A 27,525-nucleotide genomic window follows, 5' to 3' on the forward strand; every position below is an offset into this window, starting at 1 on the left:
GTTATCTTATATGTCAAGGTTTTTTCCAAAAAGAAGTAATTTTATTTACTAGGTAGTGATATAGGGGTTGCAGTTGGATTTCATAGCCACGGCAAGAGTCTGGAAGATATTATTAGAGAGAGTGTTTTTTGGTACAGTGGAGGATAGAAGGTTGGAGGTGGCAGTCTATGCTGAACAATGACTGTCACTTGTTCTTTGACAACCTCATTAAAGGATTTAGCAGTGATGGTTGCAGGTTTGTTAGCAGCCTCCGTTTTGCCATTAAGTTGACTTGACCTGAGAGCCTGTTGGTGGCATCAGATTTATGAGAGGATGTCGTAGTATCACTGTAACCTGTAGTATATTTTGTAAAGAGGCATTGATGTGGACGACTGACATCAGAATTGAGATTGTTCTACATGGGGGGAGGGTTCATTTTCAGAGTATCAGAGGGAAGTAGAATATCTGGTCCTGCTCTAACATTCATGCCTTTTTTTAAATGTAGACATAGATGCAATTGGATCTAGTAGTCTTTGTTTGTTTTTATTTAAAAAGCCTTCATGTGGATGCTATTTTCTTAATCTCTTAAAATAAAGAATTATTTGTCCAAACATGCTGGAGGCGTTCTTACAACTGCCTGTTTGAAGTTATTTGATTTTGCACAATATATAGGAATGTGAATCACTACATACACCCTTATTCATGAAGATTATTGGGTTTTTTGTTCTTTCAAGCTTTCTTTGTATTCATTTTCATTGAGGGTTATTCTCAATTGAAGCAGGCAGTGAATGATGGGATAGGTGCAGCATCTGCTGCTGAGAAAGAAAATTGCAGTGGTTGGTCCTTCTTTTATCAGATTTGAGAACTCACTCCTAGAAAAAACAAACATTATTGTACCGACATCATCATTTGTCTGGTTCCTCTTAAGATTTGGCAATAGCCTTCTGGAGAATCAATCTGCTAGCAAGTGTATTTTTCTGCTGAAGAGCTGAGAAGGGTGTGGGTTCTCAAAAATGGCAGACATATGTTGGTCTGATAAAAGTTCATTAGGAAATCCTGAGCTCTTGTCTTGGACAAAGTACAGAAGAACAAAGTAAACATCGGCTAGAAGATTCAACTAGTGAGGCTTGCAGCTCCTTATAGATCACCTTCAAAGACAAGCTTCACACAGCAATGGTGCTAGATTGGTGGGATCCCTGCTCTAGCTCAATGAAAGTCTCTAGCTCAGCACATGTGCTACCTGGCCACACTGGATCCAAGTGTAGATGTCAGATATTTTGCATATTTGCATTGAATGTAAATATTAACTTGTGGATTGGCCTCTGGGGTCTAGGAGGGAATCAGTCTCCATGTTCTTGTGAGGTACATGAAGGATGAAATGTTAGTCAAGAGTCTTCACCAGAAATCCTGATGGAAGTTCAGTCTTGGCAGGAGAAATCATTTGTTCGAGCATTATTTCTCCTTTAGCGGCAAGTATCCTCCCTTTAAGAACTATTTCTTTCTTGACAGGTGTTATTCTTTCAATTTATTTTTCATTAGTAGGAGACTCCCATAATCATTACAAAACTAGTGAAGCACTGTCTGTTCCTCAGGTTTGAGAGATCAGCTAGGAATAGTGTTTCAATACTTTGCAGAAAGCATCAACCATGAGGCTTTTTCTTGAACATGAGCAACCTACTCGCAGTCTGAGTAGCTCCTCTTGATACCCCAGTATATGTCTCATCATGAAGTCTAGGAGATAACTTTTACACTTTTACCACGGAAAAAGATAATACCCCATCTCTATTCCAAGTTACATACTACTTCAGCACTTACATGTAAATGAACCACTATTTCAACTGCATCCATCGTGGACTAATTTCAGTTTGTGGGATCGTGGTTTGGTGCTTGGACAAGATGGCTGCAATGCTTTGAAGCTGCTATTATCAGCAGAGCTCGGTTTAAATTGTTATTACTGGTCAATGATTTTGCCTGCTGTCCTCTACCAGAAGGAATGTGTGTTCATTCTAGGGCAGTGACGTCTTCATTTGTTTCTTGAGAAGCTTGCTTTGGATCACTTTCTAACATGCGCCATGAAGAAAGCTCCAATTCTACAGAGGCTCCCATTTTGCCTCCTGCACTGAGGAAACAATCAGGAATAACTTGCTTATGATTTCTCTGCAGTCCTTCACATAACTGTTCCTATGCAGCATGCTTAATATCTTTCCTCTTATGCTTGGCAGTTTGCAGATGAGAATCACATTTCCTCTACAAATGGATTTACAATATGAATGTTCAACTCTTTTCCCTATTTTTCTTCTTTTATTTAGAAGAGATTTTTGCCACAACTCTTTGTCTCCTTTAAATCCTTTGCTATTTTGCATATGAATTTGCTCTTTTGGTAACGAGTCATAACATCAAGCTGCTTGTTAGTATTATGTGCTGACAACTTCTGCATTTTGTACTCTAACTTTATGGGAAGACCCAAACACTGTATTTATGGCTCATAAACCCATAAAAATCGCATTCTCTGGATGTCTTCCGGAGCCATTTCCAATGTGAAATGCCATCCTGCTTTGACCGGTGCCAAACCGAAATGTCTTAAAAATGATCCCCCCCTCTCTTATTACAACTTCTTCTAATTATATTCTGCTTAAAATTTAGATGAAGACGGAGTTTTGAAACCTTTCATTAATGCCACTAATGAGAAGCACAAACATATTGAATATAGATTGGTGGCTATGAAAATAGGTTGATGGAGTTAAACAACAAATTAGTGGTGTTCAGAATGTTTGTTCTAAAACTGCTTGTCTGAAAGGCGATATTTGAGCTTTACTGCATCACACTAAAAACTCAGAAAATCGTAATAGGTTCAATAATTTGAGATTATATGGTTTACCAGAGAGTGTTGAGGAACAGGATTTTGTGATATTTGAAAAAAGTGTATTTCAGAATTGGTTGGGCTACACTCATCTCCTCAAAGAGTCTACAGATTCAGTAGAAAAATTCTACTGCATTTTCTTCCAAATCATGTGGAGTAATCATGATCTTTCTAGATCATAGTGACTTATAGCCAATCGTTAGAGTGCTTAAAAAAGAAGCTTATCGGGTCAGGCCATCAGATATACATCTCTACAGGTCTATCCAATGCCGGCAGTCTCCACAGGAAAGAGTTTCTTTTCCTTGAGGCCAACTGAATATATATTATGGAATTGTCCACTGATGCTTCTTTAGGAGTACACACACTGGCATCTCCAAATCTTTTGATCACCCACACAAACGTAGAGACTGATAAGCTTATTCACAATGATATATGTACATGTGAGTAAATCTACACATGCAAATATGCTCTTACACTCTATAGTAATTTTGCTACGTTTCGCTATTCACCATTTCGAAGTGTAAATTTACTACAAAGTATAAACTTACATACCTTACTTATCTCTGAAACTAAGCGGTGTTGCCAAATTTACAAGTGTAAAGTTACTACTAGCAACTTTTGACACATAGGCAGAGAACTCTGACGCCACCTAATTTTTAAAATTTGCAATGATTATTTGATTTTAGATCGTCATTTTAATAAAATTTTGTAATCTTTGGTTGATAGAAAATTTAAATATAAACTTGTTCCTAAAATGTCTCACAAAACTTTTAAATCTGCCATAATGGCTAGAGTCATTTTTTATTATTGAAGACTGTGCACTCCAGAGTCGCTGAGTTTTCCTTTTCTTCTTCTGTACCTGGTACACTTTCTTGTACAGATTATATAATGGCCAGTAAACCACTTGCACAGCATTTGACATCTGTTCAAAAGGGTTCAATTTTTCTTTGGGATCACGGTCCTTTAGTGCTGATAATATTTCTGATTTAGGCCCTAAAGTTTGCAGGTAGAGACTTACCAACCGCATACTTGTGATCAAAATTTTGCCAAAGAATTTAACATGTTTCGTAATTACTTTTTTCAAATTCAATAATCCTGCTGATACCTCTACAATCAAAAATAGAGACACTTTCAAAGCTGCTTTCCATGTGTTTACTATTTCCTTTGTATCTAAAATGAAAAAAAGATTCTTCAGCTCAAAATATTACCTTAGTCCTGAGGAAATCAATATTTGATTCTTCGATATTATACAGCCCATAACAAAATTGTCAGTAAATGTTTGTAATCTTCTGTCACAGATTGAATCTAAATGTTATGGTGGCAAGAATAAACCAGTCAAAATGCTTGCCAGCTGTTTAAAAATTAAATAATGGCATAAATGAATGCATTGTATTATTAAATAAACTGACAAATCAACTGCTGTTTCTGATGTTATTTTAAAATCCTTTGACCAATTTGATAAAAAGTCTCCTTAATGACGATTGTACTCCAATCTTTAAACTTTATTCGTCAAAAAAAGCAATAAAAGTTAAAAACAAGATACTATGAAAGATGATAAAAGAATGCATAATCAAATTATTGCTCGAACTGTAATAACGCACAAATCATAATCCCATATAAAATTAATAAATAAAAATAAATCCATTCATTGTGCAGAAGAACAATCAGCAAAACACAGCACGTCAAAATCTTATTTGAATTCATGTCTTAACCTTTTTATCATTACCATTGAGACCTAATTCCAAAAGTGCAGGTTTGACTAGATTGATAACATATGTGATCAAAAGCAAGAAATGTTCACAATCGAGGTGAGATAAAAAAGGTACTGGCCATGTACCTCTTAAGTAGGCCATAAAGTCCAGAGTGGCTGGCAACATCTAAAGTGCATAGTGCAATGATACAATTGGCTCAATTCATTAGCATCATTCTAGCATATGCAGACCATACTCAAGTACTGTACACCACAGTTAAAATCCTGAACATGGTAGTGCAAGGTATGGCAGACATGGATATATATATAGGAGAAAATTGTAATCAAGGCATCTGTGTTCTCTTTCATATAATCAGTCAAACCAGGCCAGGATCCCTGAGGGAGACAAACACTAGCTAGAATAGACAAGCGTTACAACAGTACTTAACATACTTTTCGTCTAAAGCCTGGAGGATCCCCCATGGTGAGTGAGTTGTCAGGGTTATCAAAACCTGATCGTTATACAAAAACCTCTTTTTGAGTCCGCTATGTAAACAATAAGGAGTAACCACCAGAGTGTTAGATTGGTACCAGGTCTGCACTTGAGTAGTATTAACTCTTTCTTTGGATACAGTACATTGCTAAAGACTATTTGTTTTGGACAACAAGGCTTTCCGTCTTATAATCTACATCTGTAGAAAAAATTTGGCTACTGTACAAGTGAAAAATGGTCTAGGGTTTGTTCTTAGTATTCTATAAGCTACAGAACGGCTTGATGTGCTCATATGGACACATACTGGTTTAATCCAGGGGGCCTTGTCGTGAATAGGCTGGGCAGACAAACAGGACATGAACAGGGGTCTAATTGTGAGTGTAGCAAACGGGGCATAACAAGGACAGCATAGTTGAAGTTGACCATTTAGCTGTGAATGTGTTTAGGGCCAACAAACCTAGTTTGAATTGGATTTGATTGGATCTGTAATGAGGTCTAAATATGGTTCGAAGCTGGAGATGGTCTCAAAATCAGAAAATTCACTTGACAACATGCCCTAGTGTCCTGGGCATTGTTCTGAGCTATACATAGACAATTTAGCTCTTTAATCATCTCTTTGTTCGGGGGACACTAAGTAGGGAAGGTGTCTCACGGCTCCTGTAGACCTGCTCAGAAGTTTCTTAATGTTATTAAGCCAGTCTATTTTATGGAATCTATCCTGCTTGACCCTTTTTTGCAGAGCTTCAGCATAGGCAGCTAATTCCAATGTGGTTCTCAACCTCCTCCAGAACAGAACAGGTCAAATTCTTGCTATGTCTGAAATCAGGTTCCTCTCCATGTCAAGTTCTAGAGGATATAATGTTGTACTAGGGGGAAAGGAGGCTAAGGATCTTAAACATTTGTTTTCAGATTTAACCATGTCAGCTCAGTTGTGGAAGCCCCCAAAGCTTAGTGCTATAAAAGGCCAGCATCCATGGCCTTCAAGTCATACAGTTCTAAAGCTGGGGAGTATGGCTTGCAATATTCCTTCAATATGGCACCCACAACTTTCTTGAGTTTTAGGGTGATTTTGTTAACATGCACTTTCCATGACATTTTAAATAATAGCTTAATTCCTAGACAGTTGAAGGCATCTACTTTGTCTAGCTCCACCCTCCTAATATAATCATACCTTTATAAGATTTATGTTGATTGATTATCATATACTTAGTTTTAGCTGCATTTACTTCAAACCCATGCAAAGAGCAAAGTTCTTCAAAGCGGTTCAATAAACACTGTAAACCACTTGGAGTTTGAAACAGTAAAAAATTGTCATTAGCAAAAAGTAAAGAATTAATTTTTGCTCCAGAAAGGGAAGGAACATAAGTAGCATGCAATGATAAAAAATATACAATGTCATTCAGTTACAGAGAAAACAAGAATGGAACCAAAACGCAGCCATTGTGAACACCCTTATTAATTGGAATGGATTTGCTAGATGTCCCTGTTCGTCCCATTTTACTCTGGCAAAATTAACTTGGTGGAGTTGAATTATAATAGAGAGACTATTTGAAGGCATCCCCATATCACGTAAAACTTGCCACAACTTCAGGTGGGAATCAAGTAAAAGGCCGACTTCAAATCGTCAAAGGCCACATATAAGTGTCGATCAGCACAGTCTTCCAGTACAGAGTCTGAAACCGAAAAACCTGGTCTATGGTACTAGTTTTCTTTCAATTCAATTTAATACCAGCTTTATTCGATTTTTGTGCAAACAATCATAAAAGCAAACAGTTTAAAACATCAATACTACAAAGTAAGAAAGTGTACTGGGTGCCTATAGGTACAAGTTACTCAAAGATACAATATTTAATTCCAACGATAATTTACAAATTCATTTTATCACCAGTGAGTTTCATAAACTAATTTCTTTCCAATAAGTAACAAAACTGTTAAGAAAAGATGCTATTGAAGTTGTGAAACATTCATTTTCTAAAAATTGTAATGATAAAAACGCTGGTCTGCATTGTCTCAATCCTAAAAATCTTAAAATAGGTAAAATTCATCTTTTTCTTTGAGTTATATAAAATTTACAGAATAAAACCACGTGCATAGTTGTTTGCTGAGATTGTTTATCACATGTCAGCTACTTGATGTTGGGGACCAATTATTTAATTCAGGAAAACTTATAACACAGTGAAAAGTTCCAAGTCTAAAACGGTTAAAACAAATCGGTTATATCCGCTTAATACAAAATTTAAGTTTTCTTTCTAAAACCAGCTTGAAGCGAGGAGAGAATCTTGGTGGCTTCAATCAATTTTTCCCAGCACCCCATGGCAGAAAAACTTTTAGACAGTGTCAATTAAACTTATAGCCCCTATAGCTTATAGGCATGTTTCTTTTGCCCTTTTTGAAAACTGGTACGACCTTGGCTTCTTTCCAGGAGCAAAGAATAGGCATGCCCCTCACAATTGCATTTCTTAGCGCTAAGATATATTTAGACCAATTGTCTTTATTGTGAATACAGATGTCACCCATTATGCTGTCGGGTCCAGGAGCTTTCACACATGCAGTGGTATCAAGGGCAGTTTTTATGTCACTTAAATTGAATACCAAATCACCCTCTTTTGAGTCTTCACACAGCAATTGGACATTGTCGTAGGGGGCATGAGATTTGTCAGTATATAAGGCCTTAATATAGTTAAAACAATCAAGTGGCAAGAGATAAATAGCATATTTTGATGTGGCCACTCTATCACCCCACGCCACCAAAGACTAGAATTTACGGGGATCTTTATCAGTGCAGGATTTGAGTAGATCACACCAGCTCTTTTCGTCCCAATCTCTCTTTAATTTATGCTGTGCTTGTTGATATACCTTTCTTGAAGCTGTTATCTGTTCCAAGCCTTGTCATCTAATCCATCTAAATCAGAATTTGAATATTTCTTCTATATTACCAAAAGTAAACCCTAGTGACATTATTTTTCAGGAGATTTTACACACTATTCCCTTACTTAAAGTCCTTAGGCTCCAGGTCCTGATAGCCTTTCTATGGATCTTATTTCCAATTTTCCTTCATTTTTTGCCCCTAATGTTTTGGAGTTATTTAATTCATTGTTGTCTGAATCCCTTGCTCATGAACATTTTTAGAATGTTCCATGAGCAACATACTACATACTGTAATTCCTAAAGGGAATAAAGACTATTGTTAGTGAATAATTTATAGAGAATTATCTCGGCTCAATAGTGATTGTAAATTTCATGCTAACATTTTTGCTAATAGTTTGGAATCTATAACCCCACTTCCGTCTATATATTATAAATCTGGTTTTGTTAATGGAAAATTAGCTACCAATAATGATATAATATTCTCTAACATTATTTCAAAAGCCTTTTATCCCAATATCAACTTAAATGCTCTCTCATTTGATGCTGAAAAGGCTTGATCAAATAAATTGGAGCTATATGTTTCAGACATGGTTTGATTTTGGGAATCGTTTTTAAAAGTTTTTAATGAGGTCCTATACACTATTTGAGAATCCGTATACTTTCTAATGGTTGTTCTTCCCTATTTTTAGTGTTGGTTCATTGTACCAGACAAGGCAGTTCCCATTTTCTTTTATTATTTATTCTGAGCCTTGAGCGTGGTTTAGAAAGGTTAATTTGTAACCCATCTAATAAAGGTTTCTATTATAACTCCTTAAAATTTTTATTGTATGTCTATGATGGAGATATCATAATTTATAATGCTGATCACCTTACATTTTTTATTCATTTTTAGTTGCAATATCTTTGTATTTCCTAGGCTCTGTGTATAAACTTTATTCCAATGCAACTAAACAACTATGCAGTAATATGTTTTACATGCAATATTTGTTCAAAGATTCCAATTTTAAATGGACTCCTCAAACAATTAAATATCAAGTTATCTGCTTCACTTCTAATATTAAAATAATTACATGATTATAATTTTCTACCCTGTAAAAAAAGCTGATCATGCTACTCACTACTTGGTCTCCCTTTCTCTGTTCTGTTGGGGCCATCTAGACACTATAAAAATTATAGCTGTCTATAATATTCTTTATGCTTTGTACAATCTTCCAAACTAAATTTCAACGCATTTTTAAATAACTGTGTTCTTTATATTCCATATTTTAATGAAATAATAAATCCCCAAGAACTGCTTGATGAAACTCAAAATCAAATTGTGGCATTTGATTTCTTGATTTTAAAACCTACCATACTTCCTTTATTATTAGACAAGCATATGATTTGCTTCATGATTATGTCCAAGTTCCACCTGCCCCCTGGGTCACTTATGAAAAAGTTTATTAGCAGACTTTCATTTCAGTGCTGTATTTCATATGTCCAATTGATTTGCAATGTATACATTTCCCATTACAAAATTATCTAAGATCCTGTCGTAGCAACTTATATTCCATCATCATACAGTGCACCATATTTCCATCCATCACTCACTTGGTATAATAAGTACCTACAAATAAGAAACATATCCCTTTGTGGCTCTAAATAACGAGAAAATAGTATTTTGAAGGTTAACCAATTATTGGTAGGGAATAATATTGCTTCCTTTTAATCTCTTCAGCCTAAATTCTCACTACCCTACCCTTTTATAAGGATTACTTGATTCTCTATGATGCTGCACCCAAATCTCAGTTTTCTGAATGCCATGACCAAATACCAACCATTCAGTCTGAATTGAGTACGTTTATTTGTTTTGAATCGGTTCAGTTTAATAGTCTTTATTCAGTCATAACAATGACCATAAAAACACAAGTTTAAAAATACATTTTCCATCATATAGTTTTCCAGAGGCAGAGATTATGAGAACACCATCACACATCAATTAGCCAAAGCTGCTCTTATATATTAGTGTATTTGTTGGCCACTTAAACTAAAGCTTAAACTACGATCTCAGATCACTTGTAAGTTTCTTGGTACATCCAACTTTGGGATTGGCTATAGATAAACCTATTTAAAATATCAATTCAGCAATTTACCTCAAATGTTGCTCTTTATTTACAACAGATTTCTTTCCGCTCCTAATAAATTATATAAGTTCAAGGATTCAGAAAATGGGCTCTGCGGGTATTGTAAAGATGTTAAAGATACTCTACTTCATATGTTATTTTATTGTAATTACTTTATTTTTCTTTGGGAAAACGATTGCATAAATTGACAGAAATCCATAATACCAACGTTAACATTCACCTTATATCTCAATATATTATACTGGGTTCTTTAGTACAATAGTTGCCAAAAGTTGTATATTATTGATGTAATTATTGCAGTAGCTTCCAAACAAATTACTTATTGTTGGAAAGACGTATCTAAATTGTCGTAGCATTTGTATTGGGCTGGAGTTTGTGATAATAATATGGTTGATATTTCTATTGATCACATTGTAAAAAATTAGATTAAGAAAGATATTTTCTGGTTACTGTTCTTCAATTATATAAATAACTATTTTTCTACTTTAAACACTATTCAAACAGTGTTGTCTTTAATTAATGTTATTCTCTCTATTTTTTTCTCATTGTTTACCAATTTGGACTCACTTATTTAAATACCCAATAAAATCTTATTATGACTCTTTTTTCCTGTTCCTTATTATTTTATATTTCTTGTAATTTCTCTTTTTTCTTGATGATTTATCCCTCAATTGCTACAATTGACATTTGTAAAAGTACTGTTGTAGTATTTTTAACATAATATCGAATCTGTTTTGTTTTACAAAACTTGTCTCTATATTAATTTACAACTTTAATTAAAATATTTTAACTCAAGAAATTTGCAATTCTGCAGCTAGCAATTTTGCGGAAATGCTCTGATTTCTGATCTTTTCCTCGATGGTCCTGACTCTTACCTCCAGGCCCAATAGCAACATGTCAATCATACGACAGCTACAATGAGACATGAGAACTAATGAATTTTGTGGAATTGTTACAAGGACTTGCGTGTGTCATTGAGTGATCTGTTGCTATTGAGCACCGCATGCAAACACCCTAATCCTAATCATATGATTTGTAAGTGTGTTGTGTAATGGATAATCTGTGTGGGTAGTTTACTAGTATAAATTATTTATGCCTCATATTAACCACTTTTTGCCAGCTGTACAACAGATTGATTTCCATCCTACCTGTTCTTCCAGGACATGAGCTTAAAAGTGGGTTTGTGTCTAAATGGCATTTTCATTTGAATTTTAAATTACTGTTTTAGAAATTGCACTTTTAGGAAGTTGCCATTTTCCTGCCTAAATCAAATGTGCCTTTCTGCCAGTGTCCAGGGTCACATTACTGTCAATGTCTCCTGTGGTGTGATGTGTATTCTTTCCAGATAGTGGACAACAGGGCCTTGGATCCTTGGATCAGGGGGAAGGGTGGTCCTCCCCTAATGCCCTGGGGGGGGGGGCTTGTACCCAGCTCCCTCTGAGCTCCGAAGGGCAGTGTGGGTGGCTGTACCCAGCCCTTTCTGACTTCAGAAGATGCCTACACTGTCACTGACAAAAACAGCTCAATCCTGGGCCAGCATTTTCTTTGCTTTGCTAGACAGACTGGAACCAAACCCAATGGAAAGGGACGAAATGACCAGACCCAGTTTTAGGGTTAGACTAATGGGTATAGAAATGGCACCCTCTGACCCTGAAACCAGAACACTCCTGCATCTGAGAAGATTCAGGAGGACTGCCCTGCTGTCTGAAGGGGGAACACTGGACCTGCTTGCCTTGAACCAAGGGCCTCAGAGGTGACTTCAGTGGTCAGTTGGCTGACCTCCTGTTTGAGCTACTGGCACACAACAGACTTCCAGATGCCTTTCCTGCTTTCTAGCTTACCAGAACCCACTGTACCTGACCATGCCCCCTCTGCTGGCCTCTTTGGGAGTGAGTCCTGACCCCCCAATTGCTGTTCTCAAGGCCCTTGACCCCTGGCTGGAGTCAATGAGTACTCCTCCCTGCTCAACTGAAGGTTCCACAAGATCTGATGCAGAATGGTGCAGGAGGATGCAGTGCCTTGCATTGCAGCCCTGTACAACCCCTGATCAGTGGCCTCATTAGATCCGATGTAGACCAACACAAGACGACGAAGGGCCTCACATTGCAGCATCTGATTAGCAGCTTTATTGTACCTGACACAAAGTGACGCAAAGTCTCACATCGCAGCACTGCACAAGTCCTGATCGGCGGCTTTGACAGATCAATCAATCAGTTCACTTGTAAAGCGCACTACTTACCCATGAGGGTTTCAAGGCGCTGAGGGGGGGGCAGGGGGGTGCTGCTGCTACTGGTCGAAGAGCCAGGTCTTGATTCGTCTCCTGAAGGTCAGCAGGTCTTCGGTTTGCCGTAGGTTGAGGGGGAGGGTGTTCCAGGTCTTGGCGGCGCGGTGGGAGAAGGACCTGCCTCCGGATGTGGTTCTGCGGATACATGGGACCATGGCCAGGGCGTGGTCAGCGGAGCAGAGTTTCCTGTTGGGTACGTAGAAGGAGAGTCGACTGTTGAGATAGGCTGGGCCGGTTTTGTGGAGTGCCTTGTGTGCTTAGACCAGGAGCTTGAAGGAGATTCTTCTGTTGACGGGGAGCCAGTGCAGGTTCCTCAGGTGGGGGGTGCTGTGGTCACGGTGTGGGACGTCGAGGATTAGGCGTGCAGAGGCGTTCTGGATTCTTTGCAGTCTGTTGATGAGCTTGGACGAGGCTCCGGCGTAGAGGGCGTTTCCGTAGTCGAGTCTGCTGCTGACTAGGGCCTGGGTGACTGTTTTCCTAGTGTTTGTCAGGAACCATCTGTAGATCTTGCGGAGCATACGGAGGGTGTTGCAGCAGGTGGAGGAGACTACGTTGACTTGTTTGGTAATGGTGAGTTTCGAGTCGAGGATGACTCTCAGGTTGCGTGTGTGGTTGGTAGGAGCCGGGGGTGTCCCCAGTGATGCGGGCCACCAGGAGTCATCCCATGCTGAAGGGTTGGGCCCAAGGATGAGGATCTCTGTCTTGTCTGAATTCAGCTTAAGTCGGCTTTCCTTCATCCAGTCCGTGACGGCCTTCATTCCCTGGTGGAGGTTGGATGTGGCGGTGAGGGGGTCCTTGGTGAGGGAGAGGATCGGCTGCGTGTCGTCGGCGTAGGAGATTATGTTGAGGTCATACTGTCCGGCGATGCGTGCTAGTGGTGCCATGTAGACGTTGAACAGCGTCGACCTGAGGGAGGATCCCTGTGGGACGCCGCAGATGATCTCGGAGGCTTCGGACCGGAATGGGGGGAGGCGGACTCTCTGAGTTCTGCCGGAGAGGAAGGAGGTGGTCCAGTCCAGGGCCTTGTCTCGGATCCCTTGGTCGTGGAGGCGCGTGCGTAGTGTGCGGTGGCAGACAGTGTCGAAGGCGTCATGGCCGCCGTCTCGCCATTGTCTAGCAGGATCCTGATGTCGTCTGTGGCGGCGATGAGGGCGGTCTCGGTGCTGTGGTTGCTGCGGAATCCTGATTGGGAGGGGTCCAGGATGCTGTTGTCTTCGAGGTGACGGGTGAGCTGGATGTTAACTATCTTCTCGAAGACCTTTGCTGGGAACGGAAGCAGGGAGATGGGCCGGAAGTTCTTGAGGTCGCTCGGATCCGCCTTGGGAGATCCAACTTAGAGAAACACAAAGCCTTGAATTGCAGCACTGTACAGCTGCTGATCGGCGGCTTCACTGGAGCGTCGCATTGCAGCACAGTGCAACTCCTAACTGGCAGCTCAATGCACCAGACGTAGTATGATGCAGAACTTCAGATCACAGCGCAGTCCCCACACCCAGGGCAAAAAGTACAACTCCCAGTGGGCCTTTCCTGGTCCCGTACCTGACTGGTACTCTACTGCTGTAGGCCTGAACTTGTGACTGTATGTCTGTCTGGCACGACCAGACACCCACATTTGGTGCTACACACCTTTCTTTTGGCACTATTTTTAACCTAAATTTTAAAAACTCATAACTCCAGTTCTAATGGTGTGTTTATACTTTATCACTGTTTGAGTGCTGCATAAATACTTTACACATTGCCTCTAGGTTAATTCTGACTTCTTTTGTGCCAAGCTACGAGAGGGTTAAGCACAGGTGTGATTGCTACGTTCACCCCTCTCAACTAATAATCCAATTTCTTACAATATAATATTCACATGTTAACATTTAAGCAAATGATAGCATGTTCAACCTGTCAAAGTCAAATTAGAAACACATTTATTAATACAGAGCAAGTACCTGAAAGGACAAAAAAATACTTGATTTATATTGGGATCAAGGGGATGCTTCACTCCTTCTACCTCTACGAGCATAGCAAGCCCTCCTGCTTGATGCTCTGCAACAACTTTACAGTATCGAGCAAGACTTGCTGATACTGCCATTCCTCAAAGGAATGGACTAATAACATACTATATCATCCAATTAATACTAATGTACCTGATCAATTGAGTCAAGCTATGTATCAATACATAATGACTATAATGTCACTATGTAAAGCAACAATCTTAAACTGCAGGTGGTGTGGCCTGGTAGCCAAGATGGCAGATACAGTTTCAGTAAACTCCTGCTGCTGAATCACTATGTTGCGGAGAAGGTTCACACAGCAATTATATGCCTCTGTGAGGTATTCAAGCAAACTGAGCTGTCAATTGAGCCGTGACACTCGCTGGTAGAGCGGACAAACCCTTGCTGGCTGAATTGAGGTTGTTGCTTCCGCTCTCACACCTCTTGCCTAACAGCATGTGCAAAAATATAATAGCCCTTTCAATACCAGATCTGTGTTGACCCAAGGTTCTCCAGCTGTCCTCAGATCTGAGTGTGGCTCAGAGTGTGAATCCCTCAAGTCAATGGAGGGTAGAACTTGAGACTGGAAATCTGAGATGAGCCCAGACAGGGAAGAAATTCACCTCAGAGGCAATCAAGTGGTGTGTACACAGGATGAAGGAGGTGGAATGTAGGAAGAACTGAGGGATTAACTGTGAGGAGCAGCTAGGATTGGAATGGAGGGTCCTTACACTTGACTGGTGTTACTTGAATCGGGGACTGCCTAGCAAAGCGTACAACTTGAAGTTTGCAATGTGAGGGCTACTGTGCAGCTTAGAGAAAAATACCACATGGAAGGCTACTAAATGTGGCACGGTAACCATATTGAGGTGAAAACTGCAATTTCATAGAGTGCGAAAGTGAGGGGGGACCTGCTTCCACTGCAAATCATATGTACAAAGTCACATGGCACTACGTCCTGAGGAAACTCCTTCTAATAATTGTGGGGTCAAAACGTTTATATATCTCTCAACTGGTTGTTATCTGAAAGTGTTATATAGGGTTTTCTATTTGGAAGAAGCATCCCTTGATCTTTTTGTAACAAGAATATGTACACAACCATTGGGACTATACAGTGTTTTGTGAAACAACTGTTGTATGTTGAACTACTTTATGTACACTGCATCATCTGTAGTATTTGTTTACTTGATCACACCTTCTGTGTATATATGTATGAATATAATACATGAATGACAGAAAACATAATTGGTCCAGCTTCATATTGTTCTCTTTACATAGATTTTGATGATTCATGTTTGAATATCCAGCCAGCTTCATAGTGTTTTCCATCTACTTCTTGAATCATGTTTGAATATCCAAGCATCAACACTGATGTTGCTAATTGATTTGGGATTGAATAGAAGTGAGTGGATCTGGGAATCCTCTAGACTTGCGAATGAGGGTTTCTTGTTTGAATGAGTCCCACGTGACTTTGTACATATGAGATATACAGTTACCCATGTCCTGTGGGTGTACTGGGTTGTCCTTGTGATTAATTGAGATTCCACTTCAAATCAGTCATAGAAACGACCAGAGCTATCACCGAGTGATGGGAACAGACTCTGGCACTTGTTCAAGACCTGTAAAATGATTCCATTAATATCAAGGAGGAGGAAATGCAGTTACCCTGGTGGGTTTCAGTTCATGTTGACAGTGGTCTCATGTCATGAGTTCCAAGTGAAGATGACTGTAAAACACATCAATATGCTTCACTATGGGGATACGCTGGAGGGCCTTTGCCTTTTGGGGACACAGGCTGCCTCAATGCAACATGCCAAGTTGAGGATACCCCCAGGAGGAAGCGACCCACAAGTTAACTGACTGAGAATGCCCTTCGATAGATCTGAGGAGTGGACAGTGAGTCACTGTGAATCAGACATCCATGGGGAGATCCATGGGAGTCATTTAAAAAGGGGAGTTCTATTTGTCCATTTGAACTTTTTGAGTTTTGAAGTTTGATGTATTTCTGCTGCTTGCTGCCCCCTCTTCATCATGCTCAATCAATACACTTAGATTGCCAAGCTTGGTCGCCATTTCTCATTCTCTTCATACCCCTCCTAATACTCCACTCCCTAGTTAACTTCTCCTTTCTATTGCCCTTCATCGTACTCCAGTCACTCTACTTTTAGGGCTTATATTCCCTTCTTGAAGTCAGATGCTCTCCTGAGCATCAATGCATGCCTTATTGGGAGAAATGGGGACCTTTCGACTAAGGACCCTATGACTCCCAACTTTACTGGGGATCATGATTTCTTTGAGGACCACAAACTGTGTTGTGGTTGGTATGTATAATGGAAGCTAATAATGCTTGATCGTTGGCCAGTAGCCCTTTATGTTTTAGTGAAGCTTGCCATGAACATAAACAAAGAAGTTATGGAAAAGTAAAGAAGCTTAAGCCTGCAGCCCTTTACCCCATCCCAGATCACAAATGGATAGCTGGACAAATAAGGGTACCCTGATCAATCTCAATCCCTAACATCATATCACATCTGGGGTGGCCTTATCACTTATTGTGTCAAGCAGTCCAATTCTGCCTTGCCTGGGCCTTAATATATTCATCAGAATAATTTCCCAATGCCTTCAATTTCACTGCCATGTCTAACTTGTCACTGAGTTAACCATTGAGCAATGTGTACCATCTACAGGAGCATTAAGACAGGGCTTCTGGAGCTGAAGATCATTGCATTGTTCCTAAAGCATACCAGAGTCCACCTTGCTGACAACTACGGAAATCTCCCCCATCCCCTGCAAATAGCATTTAAGTAGACCCCTGGTTGATCTCAGGCACTTTGAGGGTTCACCCGAAACTTCCTTCTGGTTGACCAAAGACCATCATTCAATACTTCTATCTAGTTGATTTAAAGCTTAAATAAATCTCTGTGTCAGATACATAAAATGGCCGGTGAAATATTGTTTAGGCCAGATTACAATGCAATAGGGCATTGCTTGGTAAAATAGTCTTTGTGCGCATTTTAGCGTACTGTAGTCCCCATACCACTCTGCTTGATATGTCGTCTTTATCCCACAGAACGTTACAACACAGGTAAGTACTATGCAGGCCACTATTTGGTACTTTACTCTGTGGTACTTTATCTCGCAGGTATTTTGTTGAATTGCCATAATTATTATGTCATTTAAGGAAAAGCGGGTTTTAAGGATTATGGGATAGGTAAGGGTTATGGGATAGGTAAGGGTTGGAGAAGAGGCAAAGGAAGAAAATTGTTTTTTAGAGTTTAGGGTGTGCACAGGAAAACAGAGGTTAATGGTTTAAAATAACAAAGGAGGGTTTAGGAATTAACTTCCAAAACAGAAAAAGGAGAAAAGAGGGTTTGGGAGGTTACCCCAAAAAAGGGAAAAAAGAAGGTGTGGTGGTAAAAATATATATAAAACAAAAATGATATGTTCAAATATATATATATATAAATATATATATATAGACACACACATATATATATATATTCCTCACCATGCTGTAAGCTCTCCTCTTCATCGGCTACAGCGGCACAGACAGCGGAGCATGGAGATCATCGATGTGTAGTGAAAAAAATATTTATTTTAAAGTAAATCAAGGGTACAACCAAAGGAAAAAATGATATCTGTATATATATATAAATATCAGAGAGTACAACTAAATTGCAGGGTAAAGGCATGCGTTGTGCAACTCTGGGGGTCTTGCAATGCACTGCAAGGGTCAACGCGTTGTAATGGCTGCGGGATAAAGGCATGCGGGGTAAAGTCCTGCGTTGTAATGTCTGATATTCCTCCGCTCTACCCTCTTCATTTCCTGCAGGGAGGGCCAGGAGGGAATTGAGTTTGAAACAAGCCAGGACTGAGAACAATAGTTGGAAACCCATTACAGGGGCTAAGGCTATAATTGGGTGCAAAATCCATTTTCACCTGATTTTACATTCACCTCGAACTCGGATCGAGGCCATAAATATGGTACATCAGTTACTTTACTTGTCATCTTCAGTTTTCATTATGGCAATGTATGTGGATATGTACGCCTTGGAAAACCTTCTATGCCAAGCATGCCGACGATCATGGGTACTGCACGCGCTATCTAAAATTACTCAATATATAAATAAACTTGATAAAGTTTCTACTGCCTGAATTGTTCCCCACCAGATGAACATCCAAAAGAACACATTGGAAGCAGGATATCACACACTCCCCACTCATCACGAATCTCCCTCATCACGAATCTCCCAACAGTGCTTGCAGCCAACAAGCTATCATCCAACAGAACACATTGCATACGAGAGCTCACGTACATCCAGCCCAGCAGTTTACCACATGTAAAAAATCACATTGCTTACATCAGTATTCATCACCAAAATATGTCAAACAAGAATGCAACTATAAATCTTTCACTATCTCAGAGCTGGAGTACATGGCAGAAAAAGCGTGTCTCATGCATCTAACATGTTACAAATAGGCCATATGGTGGACTTTTGCATATCTACTTAACACACTGGTGTCTAAAAGACAACGACAAAACAAGTTAGACTGAACATCACACACTGATGTGGACACATCAAAGCATTTATCACAATGAAGACATCACCATCATAGAGAACGCTTTAGGCAGAACACTACACACACGTGCAGAATCACACATACGAAGGACACGTCAATCGCAATCTGTAGACAAACCACAACATAATACCCAAACTTATCATCATAGGACAATGCCCACACTGGCCTGTCGTATAAACCTCAGAATCACGTGGAAGGCATCCTGAGAGGCAACAGTACCAGGAGTCTACAATAACTGAAGATTGTACACTAAAGACATGCCACTAACATACCACATAAAATCTGAAATGAGTAGGTCATTCAGGAGTTGCAATTCTTGAATAGAAATGTTGTTTGCTATTAGTGCAGGAGTTCCCTGGTTGAGTGGAAAGCTGTGGACCAACACAATCCACAAAAATCCACTAATCCCCTTAGGATCAGCCTCAAACATGCAGGTAATCCACATTAAAGTTATGACACACAAGGGTTGTATTTTAAAAGAATGGAAAAAGCGCTGTTGAATTTGCCATACCAAAAGCCAATTGACAAAAAGATATAGGTTGGAAGACCGCTGAACCACTGCACCATGATGTGAGTGGGTGGAGGTATTTTGCCCTCCTGCCTCGGTGCTGCTTCCAATGCAATATGTGATGATGCCTAGACCAGCCATTCTTGGCTCAAACCTAAGAACAGTTAAGCAGCTTTGCCTCGTTCTATCTAGCACTGGAGTATCTTAATCCTGCAACAGAAACAAAGATGATCGGGTTTCTTTTTAGAAAAAATTTAATCTCTCCAACTGAAGGAAACTCTAGTGAGGATGATGTCATGAGGAGCTGTGGCTCTTGCCGCGGGGGGGGGGGGGCATATCACAACACACTGTGGTTGACCTCCTCTTTCACTAGTCTTATCACTGTTCTCTTTGCAGCTGAGAATTTAGGAAGGATGTAGGTCTCTCTTATGGTGGGTCTGTCTCACTGGCACCAAAACTACCACACTGTTACATTTACAGACCTGCTCAATCCTCCTTGGAACAACCTATAAAAAAAGATCAGAGTATCTCGAATTTATGCCCAAAATAAGCCCAGATCATGTGGGATTGTGGAGCCATAAGCCGCACCCTAGACCTGATGCACGAAAGAGAGGGTATCCTGGGACAGGATTCCTGGAAACCAGAAAGTAACCCACTGAGATCTTGGCCCAATTTACCAGCTCCCAGCTCTGCAGGAAGAGTAGCAAATCTTGACATCTTACAAAAAAACAGCAGTATAAGCTGCAGTAGAGTCTGTTACAGATAGACCTGATCCCAGGTTGAAAAGACAGTTCTCATGCATAATGAGATACTGGTTGAAAAATGGCCACAAGAAAAGAACAATTATATTCAAATCAATGCTGTTCTCCCTAAATTAATGCCGCCGTTCCAATGCACTAAAAGCCAGGTTTGGACACATGATGGACTCTCCTGAGGTGCATTTGAGCTGCTCCCAAAGTTCAAAATACAGAAAGAAAATTACTTACTTATGGGATTCTCATTGCAGCAGTTGGATGTTTGGTACCTACTTTTCCCAATGGTCAAGGCACTTGTTCCTTGACATCATAATAGAGGCTTATACCACACTAGGTTGCGAAACCAGTGGTTGTGGTACTTCCAGCATAGGGAAACACTTAGCATTGTTCACCATAAAGGATGCTTCACCCTGAATTTTGTTAACTTCATGCCTGGCAGGCCTGTTTAAGTAAATTTTTTCTTAGCCTGTCACACATGCTTGAAGGTTTTTAACTTTTTGCTGTTTAAGACATTATATATGTCATGTTATATTTTTATTGGTTTTGAATTGTTCTAATATGTCATAGTTGTTAAACGGGAAACATACGGAACAACGAGACCAGAGCCACGTGTTTGGAAAGCCCGCAAGTGTAACCACGCTTGCCCGAACAGCGACTTTGCCTAAATGCGTTCTAGTGTTTGGAATGGGCAGGGAAAGAGGAGAGTCAGGAAGCGGACACAGACAGGTAAGTGGGGCCGGGGCCGGGTCTGGGGGGGGGGGGTTGTGATAGTTTTCAGGGGTGGTGGGGGTTTGAGATAGTTTGAAGGGCTGGTGGGGGTTCGGGTAGTGTTCAGGGGTGGTGGGGGTTCGGGGTAGTTTTATGGGGTGGTGGGTGTTCGGTGTAGTTTTTAGGGGTGCGGATTCAGGGTGGTTTTTACGGGTGGGGGTTCAGGGTAGTTTTTAGGGTTGGGTTTCGGGGTACTTTTCAGGGGTGGTGGGGGTTTGGGGTAGTTTTCAGAGGTGGGGGTTCGGGATGTTTTCAGGGGTGGTGAGAGTTTGAGATAGTTTTATGGGGTGGTGGTGGTTCGGGGTAGTGTTTAGGGGTGGTGTGGGTTCGGGGTAGTTTTTAGAGGTGGTGGGGGTTTGGGTCATTTTCAGGGGTGGGGGTTCAGGGTAGTTTTTAGGGGTGGGTGTTCAGGGTAGTTTTTAGGGTTGGGAGTTCTCTGTAGTTTTCAGGGGTGGAGAGGGGTTTGGGCTAGTTTTCAGAGGTGGGGGTTCGGGGTAGTTTTCAGGGGTGGTGGGGGTTCGGGGTAGTTTTCAGGGGTGGGGGTTTGGGGTGATTTTCAGGGGTGGAGGGGGTTTGGGTAGTTTTTAGGGGTCATAGGGGTTCGGGATGTTTTCAGGGGTGGGGGTTCAGGATGTTTTCAGGGGTGGGGGTTCATGATAGTTATCAAGGGGTTCGGGTATTTTTTTAGGGGATGTTTTTAGGGCTCAGGGAGGGGGATGGGGTAGTTTTTAGGGATTAGGGGAGGGCAGGTTGTTTTTAGGGGTTAGAGGGAGGGGGGATGGTAACATTAGCCACGTATACCCGTTTGCCATGCATGCCTTTACCACGAAAGATCGTGATAAAGGCATGCGTGGTAAAGCAATTCGTGGTTAAGACACAGTCGTTGTACAGACCGTGTTGTTTAGGTATGCGGGGTTGAGGAACTTATTGTTCTGACTTACAACCTTCTTAAACTGTTACAGCGAAGAGCCTTACACTCAGCCCACATTGTGAATAAATCGTAAGACACTTTATATGAACCCACTAGCACGGAGTCCCTATATTTTTTGTACACACAAGATTGGGTTGATTTAGGATTGATTGATTGATAGCACTTACATAGCAAAAACCGACCTATGTTTTTTTTATGCTGATCATACTGTTAGTGTTGTTTTTTGTTCATTTTAATTCTGGTTTTAATTATACGAAATGTGTAAAAATGTGAAGCACAAATGAAAATTGTCATCGAACACCCCTGCATAGTGAATATGGCAGTCTTTCTGGGTGTATAAACATGTTATAGGTGTTTAAAAGGACACAAACATACACATACACACACACAACATATATTTTTATATATATATATATATATGTAAGTATGTGGAAAAAATACATGCAAGCAGCAATAACTGTATAGAAACCTGTATTTAATGTCCTTATTACAGTGTAGCTCTGTTATGGATAGGACTTCAATCCACAACTCGCACAACATACATACAAACCATAACTTGCACACCAGATGCAGTGCTCTTGACCTCACCTGTGATGGGACAGATGGTATTACGAACTACATAAATATTCTTACAGATTAGATTACATATCATGTTACACTTAACACTAGGAAGAGACAACGATGAATGCAGTATAATTATTTGCGTTTAATGCAAATTGCTATTTAAGTTGTGTTCTGAGATGCTGTTACTTACCGGGATAAAAACTGCCCAGTTGTAAACGAGAATGTATGTTGTGTGAGTATGAAACGTAGACCTAGCCACAACTTGCAAATTTCAAAGCCTTTTTGTTTTATTTCACAACTATAACTTCAATTTAACTGTATTTTTCAGTAAATTCTTAGGATCTTTTAAACATGTTAATGTAATATAACCAAAGCTAACCATAACTTTAACCTTTCTTTTTTCAGTTGATTTTTTTATTTTTATATTTATTCTATACCCCATGCCAGAGTTCCCTGTGCCCAACCCCCCATGGGCAGCTGACCCCCCCCCCCACTGCACATTACCATTGGCAGTGTACTGTAGGGATTGGCCAGAGGTATTGGCCTGCAGCCTGGTCCTGCATCCAACCCTCCATGGGCAGTCAAACCAGACTGCACAAGCACTTTGACTATGCAATAGCGATGGTGAGGTGCAATGCTTGGCCTTCATCCGGACCCAGCACACACCTGCTGTGGGAGGCCAACACCCTCTGCACTTGGATTTGAGCCGTGTGCAGTGGGGGCTGGCCTGGCAACCAACTCACAGTGTGTGGCCAACCTCTACTTCACAAGGCCTTCAGCTGTGCACAGTATGTTTGGATGCAGGAATCCATCCTAGCACAGGTGGCCAATGGCTAATGGACACGGTCATTGGCCTTGAACAGTGGGGATTGGCGACAGACGCTGGACTGCATTTAGGCCTTGCTCCAACCCACTGCGTGTAGTCAACCACACCTGTGGGAATTAGCAAAGCGCAGCCATAATTCACTGACTACTTGGCATTCTTAAGTATGGGTCTGGTCTAGGTAAGAAAGAACGGCCCTACTCTATAGTATTTTTAAGGGTGACTCTTACCTCTCTTGCTGCGACCAATCTGTCCCAGTTTGGGGGGTCTCTTGCCCCCCTGTCCGGCTCCGCTGAAGAAGTTGCTGGTGTCCTGGAGGCGGCAGGTGAAGGAGATCTGGCCAGACCCCTCAGAGCCTCCATCTGAAAAATGTGACAGCTGCTCAGCCTCGGAGTAAGGAAGCACCTCTGACATGGTGGCCGTGGGAGTCAGGGGTCTAGGGAGGGAAGAGAGGTAGGGAGATAGTGGTGCTGGGGCTGGGATTGGGAGGTGAGGGGCTAGGGACTAAAGACAGGATAGGTCCTGGCGAGCAGAGACTGGAAAGTAAGGAGACCAGGAGGAGCTTATGGAACTGGAGGGTTAGGAAGTAGGTACAAGGGAGGGCTGGGGCTTACAGAACTGGGGGTGAGAGTAGAGAGAGCAAAGGTAAGGAGAGTGTGGGTTACAAACCTGGGGGGAGAGGGGACAGAGAAAGACAAATGAGGGGTTGAGGATACAGAACTGGACGATGGAGTCCAGTGGAGTATTGAAAGGTTGGGGTTACAGGAAGTGGGCTTAGGAAATGGTAAAGAGCGGGGGTTGGGGTTTATGGATGTCAATGGCTAGGAAATGGGGTGAAGGGATAAGAAAAACGCACAGAAGATACAAGAGGTTGTAGGACTGAGGGTTTATGGAGAGGATTGTGTTGGAAAACCTAGTGTACGGGGTTGGTGTGTGCTCGGTGTACCAAAAACAGGGTGTGGGGTGTTTAGGACTGCCAGAGAGCTGTAATGAGCAGGGGAGTCCTGAATTACTGTGGAATTTAAACGGGGTTGTGCGGTGGGGCAGAGTTAGAGGTGGTGGTTAATTGACCTGTTTGTATGAGGAGGGATGTTCAGACAGGAAGAGTTACACCATGGGGGGTCGTGGGAGATAGGTTAGGGCCTTGTTGGAGCCAGGGCTCTGGAGGTTGCTGGGCACGTAGGAAGTAGATCTTGCTCATCCAGAGTGAGGGGGGCCAAGGGCACAGGCCATTAGGGTGGCACAGGCTAATGAGCTGGTTTGTTTTTGTTGTGGGCAAGATGCGGGTGTTGGGAACAGGTGAGCTGTTTGAGTGTTCTCAGGAGCTGGGGTGGTCTGCAGCTGGGCTGTTGGTGAGGAGCTGGAAATATTAATGTGTTGAGTTCATCGGAGCTGGGCCTGTGGGGGTCGAGAGGGGTGGGGGGTAGGGCCCAGGTGATGCCAGCAGCGAGGCAGGTTCCCTTCTCCTCCTCCAGGGGCGTTTCCCTCCGGCTGAGAGTCAGAGAGGCAGAACAGTCACATCTTCACTCGCAGCCCACCCTACAGCAGGGACAAAGGAAGAGACTGTCAGAAACCATCAGCACAGAAAGCAACCTGAAGAAAGACGAACCACTGAGCAGCAGGGACTCACAGAGACAGCACCAGACAAACTCAACCAAGACTACAAAAGGGACAGAGTTAGTGACAATCAGAAACCGACTCTAGCAAAGAGCACTCTTGAGACACCACACCTGATAAAGCGACAGACGGCTCCTGACAAAGCAGCGGTCATTGACAGCCTACCCTTCAACACCACAGAGACAATCGGAGGCAGGCACCAATTGAGAACCCCCTACAGACAGTCTCTCCAGAGAGCTCAGGTAATCAGGGACAGCTCATAGTAGAGAACACATCAATAAGAGGCTCACCGGTCAAGCAAGACCGAGAGACAGCATCTGAGGCCGAAGAAGAGACTGCTTCCAGCACAACAAACAGCCTACAAATAGGCTGTCCTAAATCGGAGGCAGGGGGCTAGAGAGACAGCTAACAACTGCACAGCTCGAGAAAACCTGCTGCAAAATCAAGCGGGCCAATGCTGGCTCGAAAGACAACCTAAACATAGCCTCCTGCGTCAAGCACTCTCGCAAACCGCAGCCCATCGGACTGCTGGTCCGTATCTCGTGAGCGGTGCACGGGCCAGACACCTCAGATAGCCGCGCGCGCGTGGTGCCCGTGCCCACTACACGCCATGCCTCAGTATTGCCTTAACATGTGACTGTCCCCTTCATTAGTATGCAGCAACAACCGGCGCTGAAGCTGCCTCTCTGCAGTGCGCGCGGCGCTCACAAAAACCCATAAATAAAAGGAGAACGCGAGTGTCGTTTCAGACTGGTTGTGCCACCGCGGGTAGTAGCCCCCATCCTAAGGACGTAAGAGAGACTTCCAGAGACAGCTCCTGCAAACAGAGTAGACCCAACCCCCTCACAACAACATCCTTCTGCATCGAGACCAAAAGACAGCAGGACGCATGGTCTAAGCACAGGCGACAGGGTAGAGACGCCTCCTAGAGAGAGCACCCAGCAAGAGACAGTGAGAACCAGGCAGTGACAGGCAGCGAAATACCAGAGAGACATTTTGGAAAACCGCTAAAAAATACAGCCAGCCCAGCAGAGGAGAGGAGAGGGGGGGGGGGGGCATATTCTCTCGCTAGCTTACAGAAACACCAGTGGCAGCACAGAGGGAGAGACAGGTACGCGATCAAACTGTGCCAACAATGGGAGTCGCTCTCAGATATAGAGCGGCGGTGATGCGAGACGCACTCGGGCAGCACATCACGGCGATTCGTCGTGGAAGGGAAGGGGTGCTCCGAACCGGAGAGAGAGACGGCTCGACAACCCGAATTCAATCGTTTAGTCACTAAAGGAGATACAATTGGAACCTGCTGCTGATAGAGAGGGACTCGCATAGAAACAGACGAGCAGGAGAGACAGACCAAGGAAATGCGAGCAGGGAGGCGGACATCGGGACAAGCATACATTTAGGGAGACACGCAGATGCACTGGCAAACAGGGGCTCCCTTGTGGGGAGGGATTCCTTGTGGTTTTAAGCAGAGAGAGGGCAGGCACCCATCCACACACAGGCAGGTAAACAGAAAAGCTAGAAGAGAAAGAGACAGGCAAGCAAGAAGAAAGACTGATAAGACACAGACAGGCCAACAGGTACGCATGAAGACAGACGGGGGTGGGGGGATGAAGGGCAGGTGGACGGGCAAGCAGATAGACGGACTGGGATGCAAACAGACAGACTGACAGGTCAAGCACCTAAGAGGACAGACTGAAATGCACACAGTCAAGTATATGACGAGGCAGAAAAACCTCAAGCATTTGAAGTAAAAAAAATAAACAAACATAAGGCGCGTGAGCCACCTTCACGCTAGTGAGATGGACAGGTCCACTAACTGAGACAGACACACGAAAAATCCTTTTACGATACAATGCACTAAAGAGACAGGTAAAGATATTTATGAAGGGACACATAACCTGAACGGACCATAGAGACAGGCAGGGCATTATCCGAGACAGCCAAAGGCATAGAGAGGCGGAATTGAAGCAGATAGACAGACGCATTAAGACATTGGGGAGCAACGCAAGGTGCAGAGGAGGGACACAGAGACATCCACAGAGATAAAAACCCCGCGCAGGGAGGGAGAGATGGGAATGCACCGCAGACATATAAACATGTACTGAAATGATAGCACAGACAGACAGCAGCGACAGTTCGAAACGCAGATGCAGCGGAGAGACAGCCAGAGACACTCACTGCGATGGACCTGCAGACAGCCCAGAGGAGAAGCAGCGGGAGGGAGAGCTGGGGAGGAAACCTGACCAGGAGGTATTCCCTGATCTCAGGATGATGAAGAGGACGGAGGACACGGACAGACGGACGGTGGGGGCCGAGGGAGGGAGTGCAAAACAGAGAGATTCCTGGAAGAGAGGCAACGTCACCTTAGGGTAGAGCCCGAGCAGCCTGCTGAATCCAGCCAGGAGAGCGGGAGAGGTGAGGGAGGGAGCGCGAGGAGGAGGGAGGAGCGGAAGAGGACGGAGAGCAGGAGGTAGGGAGAAAAGGAGGGGGGAATGAGGAGAGTATGAAGAGAGAGAGAGGGAAAAGAGGGTCGGTGGGAGGAACGAAATAAAAAAGAGCGAAGGTAATAGGAGAGCAGGGGGCCTGATAGGTAGGACGGGGATCAAGGGTAAAAGAGAATATGGGAAGAGGAAGAAGGGGAGGAAGGTGAGGGGAGACAGAGGAAGAAGAGCAAAAGGGGGGAGACGGGCAGAGAGGGA

At 42.4% G+C, this 27,525-nt stretch overlaps 1 protein-coding gene across 4 annotated transcripts in view; it reads right to left on the reverse strand.

Moving 5' to 3' along the window:
- The window catches only part of CAMK2N1 (calcium/calmodulin dependent protein kinase II inhibitor 1), a 129,010-nt gene extending 101,679 nt beyond the window's left edge, over positions 1–27,331 (reverse strand). The window contains exons 1-3 of one of the 4 annotated variants that reach the window (XM_085604087.1): positions 27,190–27,331; positions 23,437–24,745; positions 17,785–17,811 (exon numbers count right to left, since the gene is read on the reverse strand). In XM_085604087.1, coding sequence (XP_085460213.1) covers positions 17,785–17,811; positions 23,437–23,620 — 211 coding nt within the window. In that variant the 5' untranslated portion in view covers positions 23,621–24,745; positions 27,190–27,331. The other 3 variants (XM_085604083.1, XM_085604090.1, XM_085604100.1) reach the window with 3 other exon arrangements.
- Positions 27,332–27,525: the final 194 nt, after the last annotated feature.

Source organism: Triturus cristatus, chromosome 1_2 (assembly GCF_964204655.1).
Source record: "Triturus cristatus chromosome 1_2, aTriCri1.1, whole genome shotgun sequence".
Classification (NCBI taxonomy): domain Eukaryota; kingdom Metazoa; phylum Chordata; class Amphibia; order Caudata; family Salamandridae; genus Triturus; species Triturus cristatus.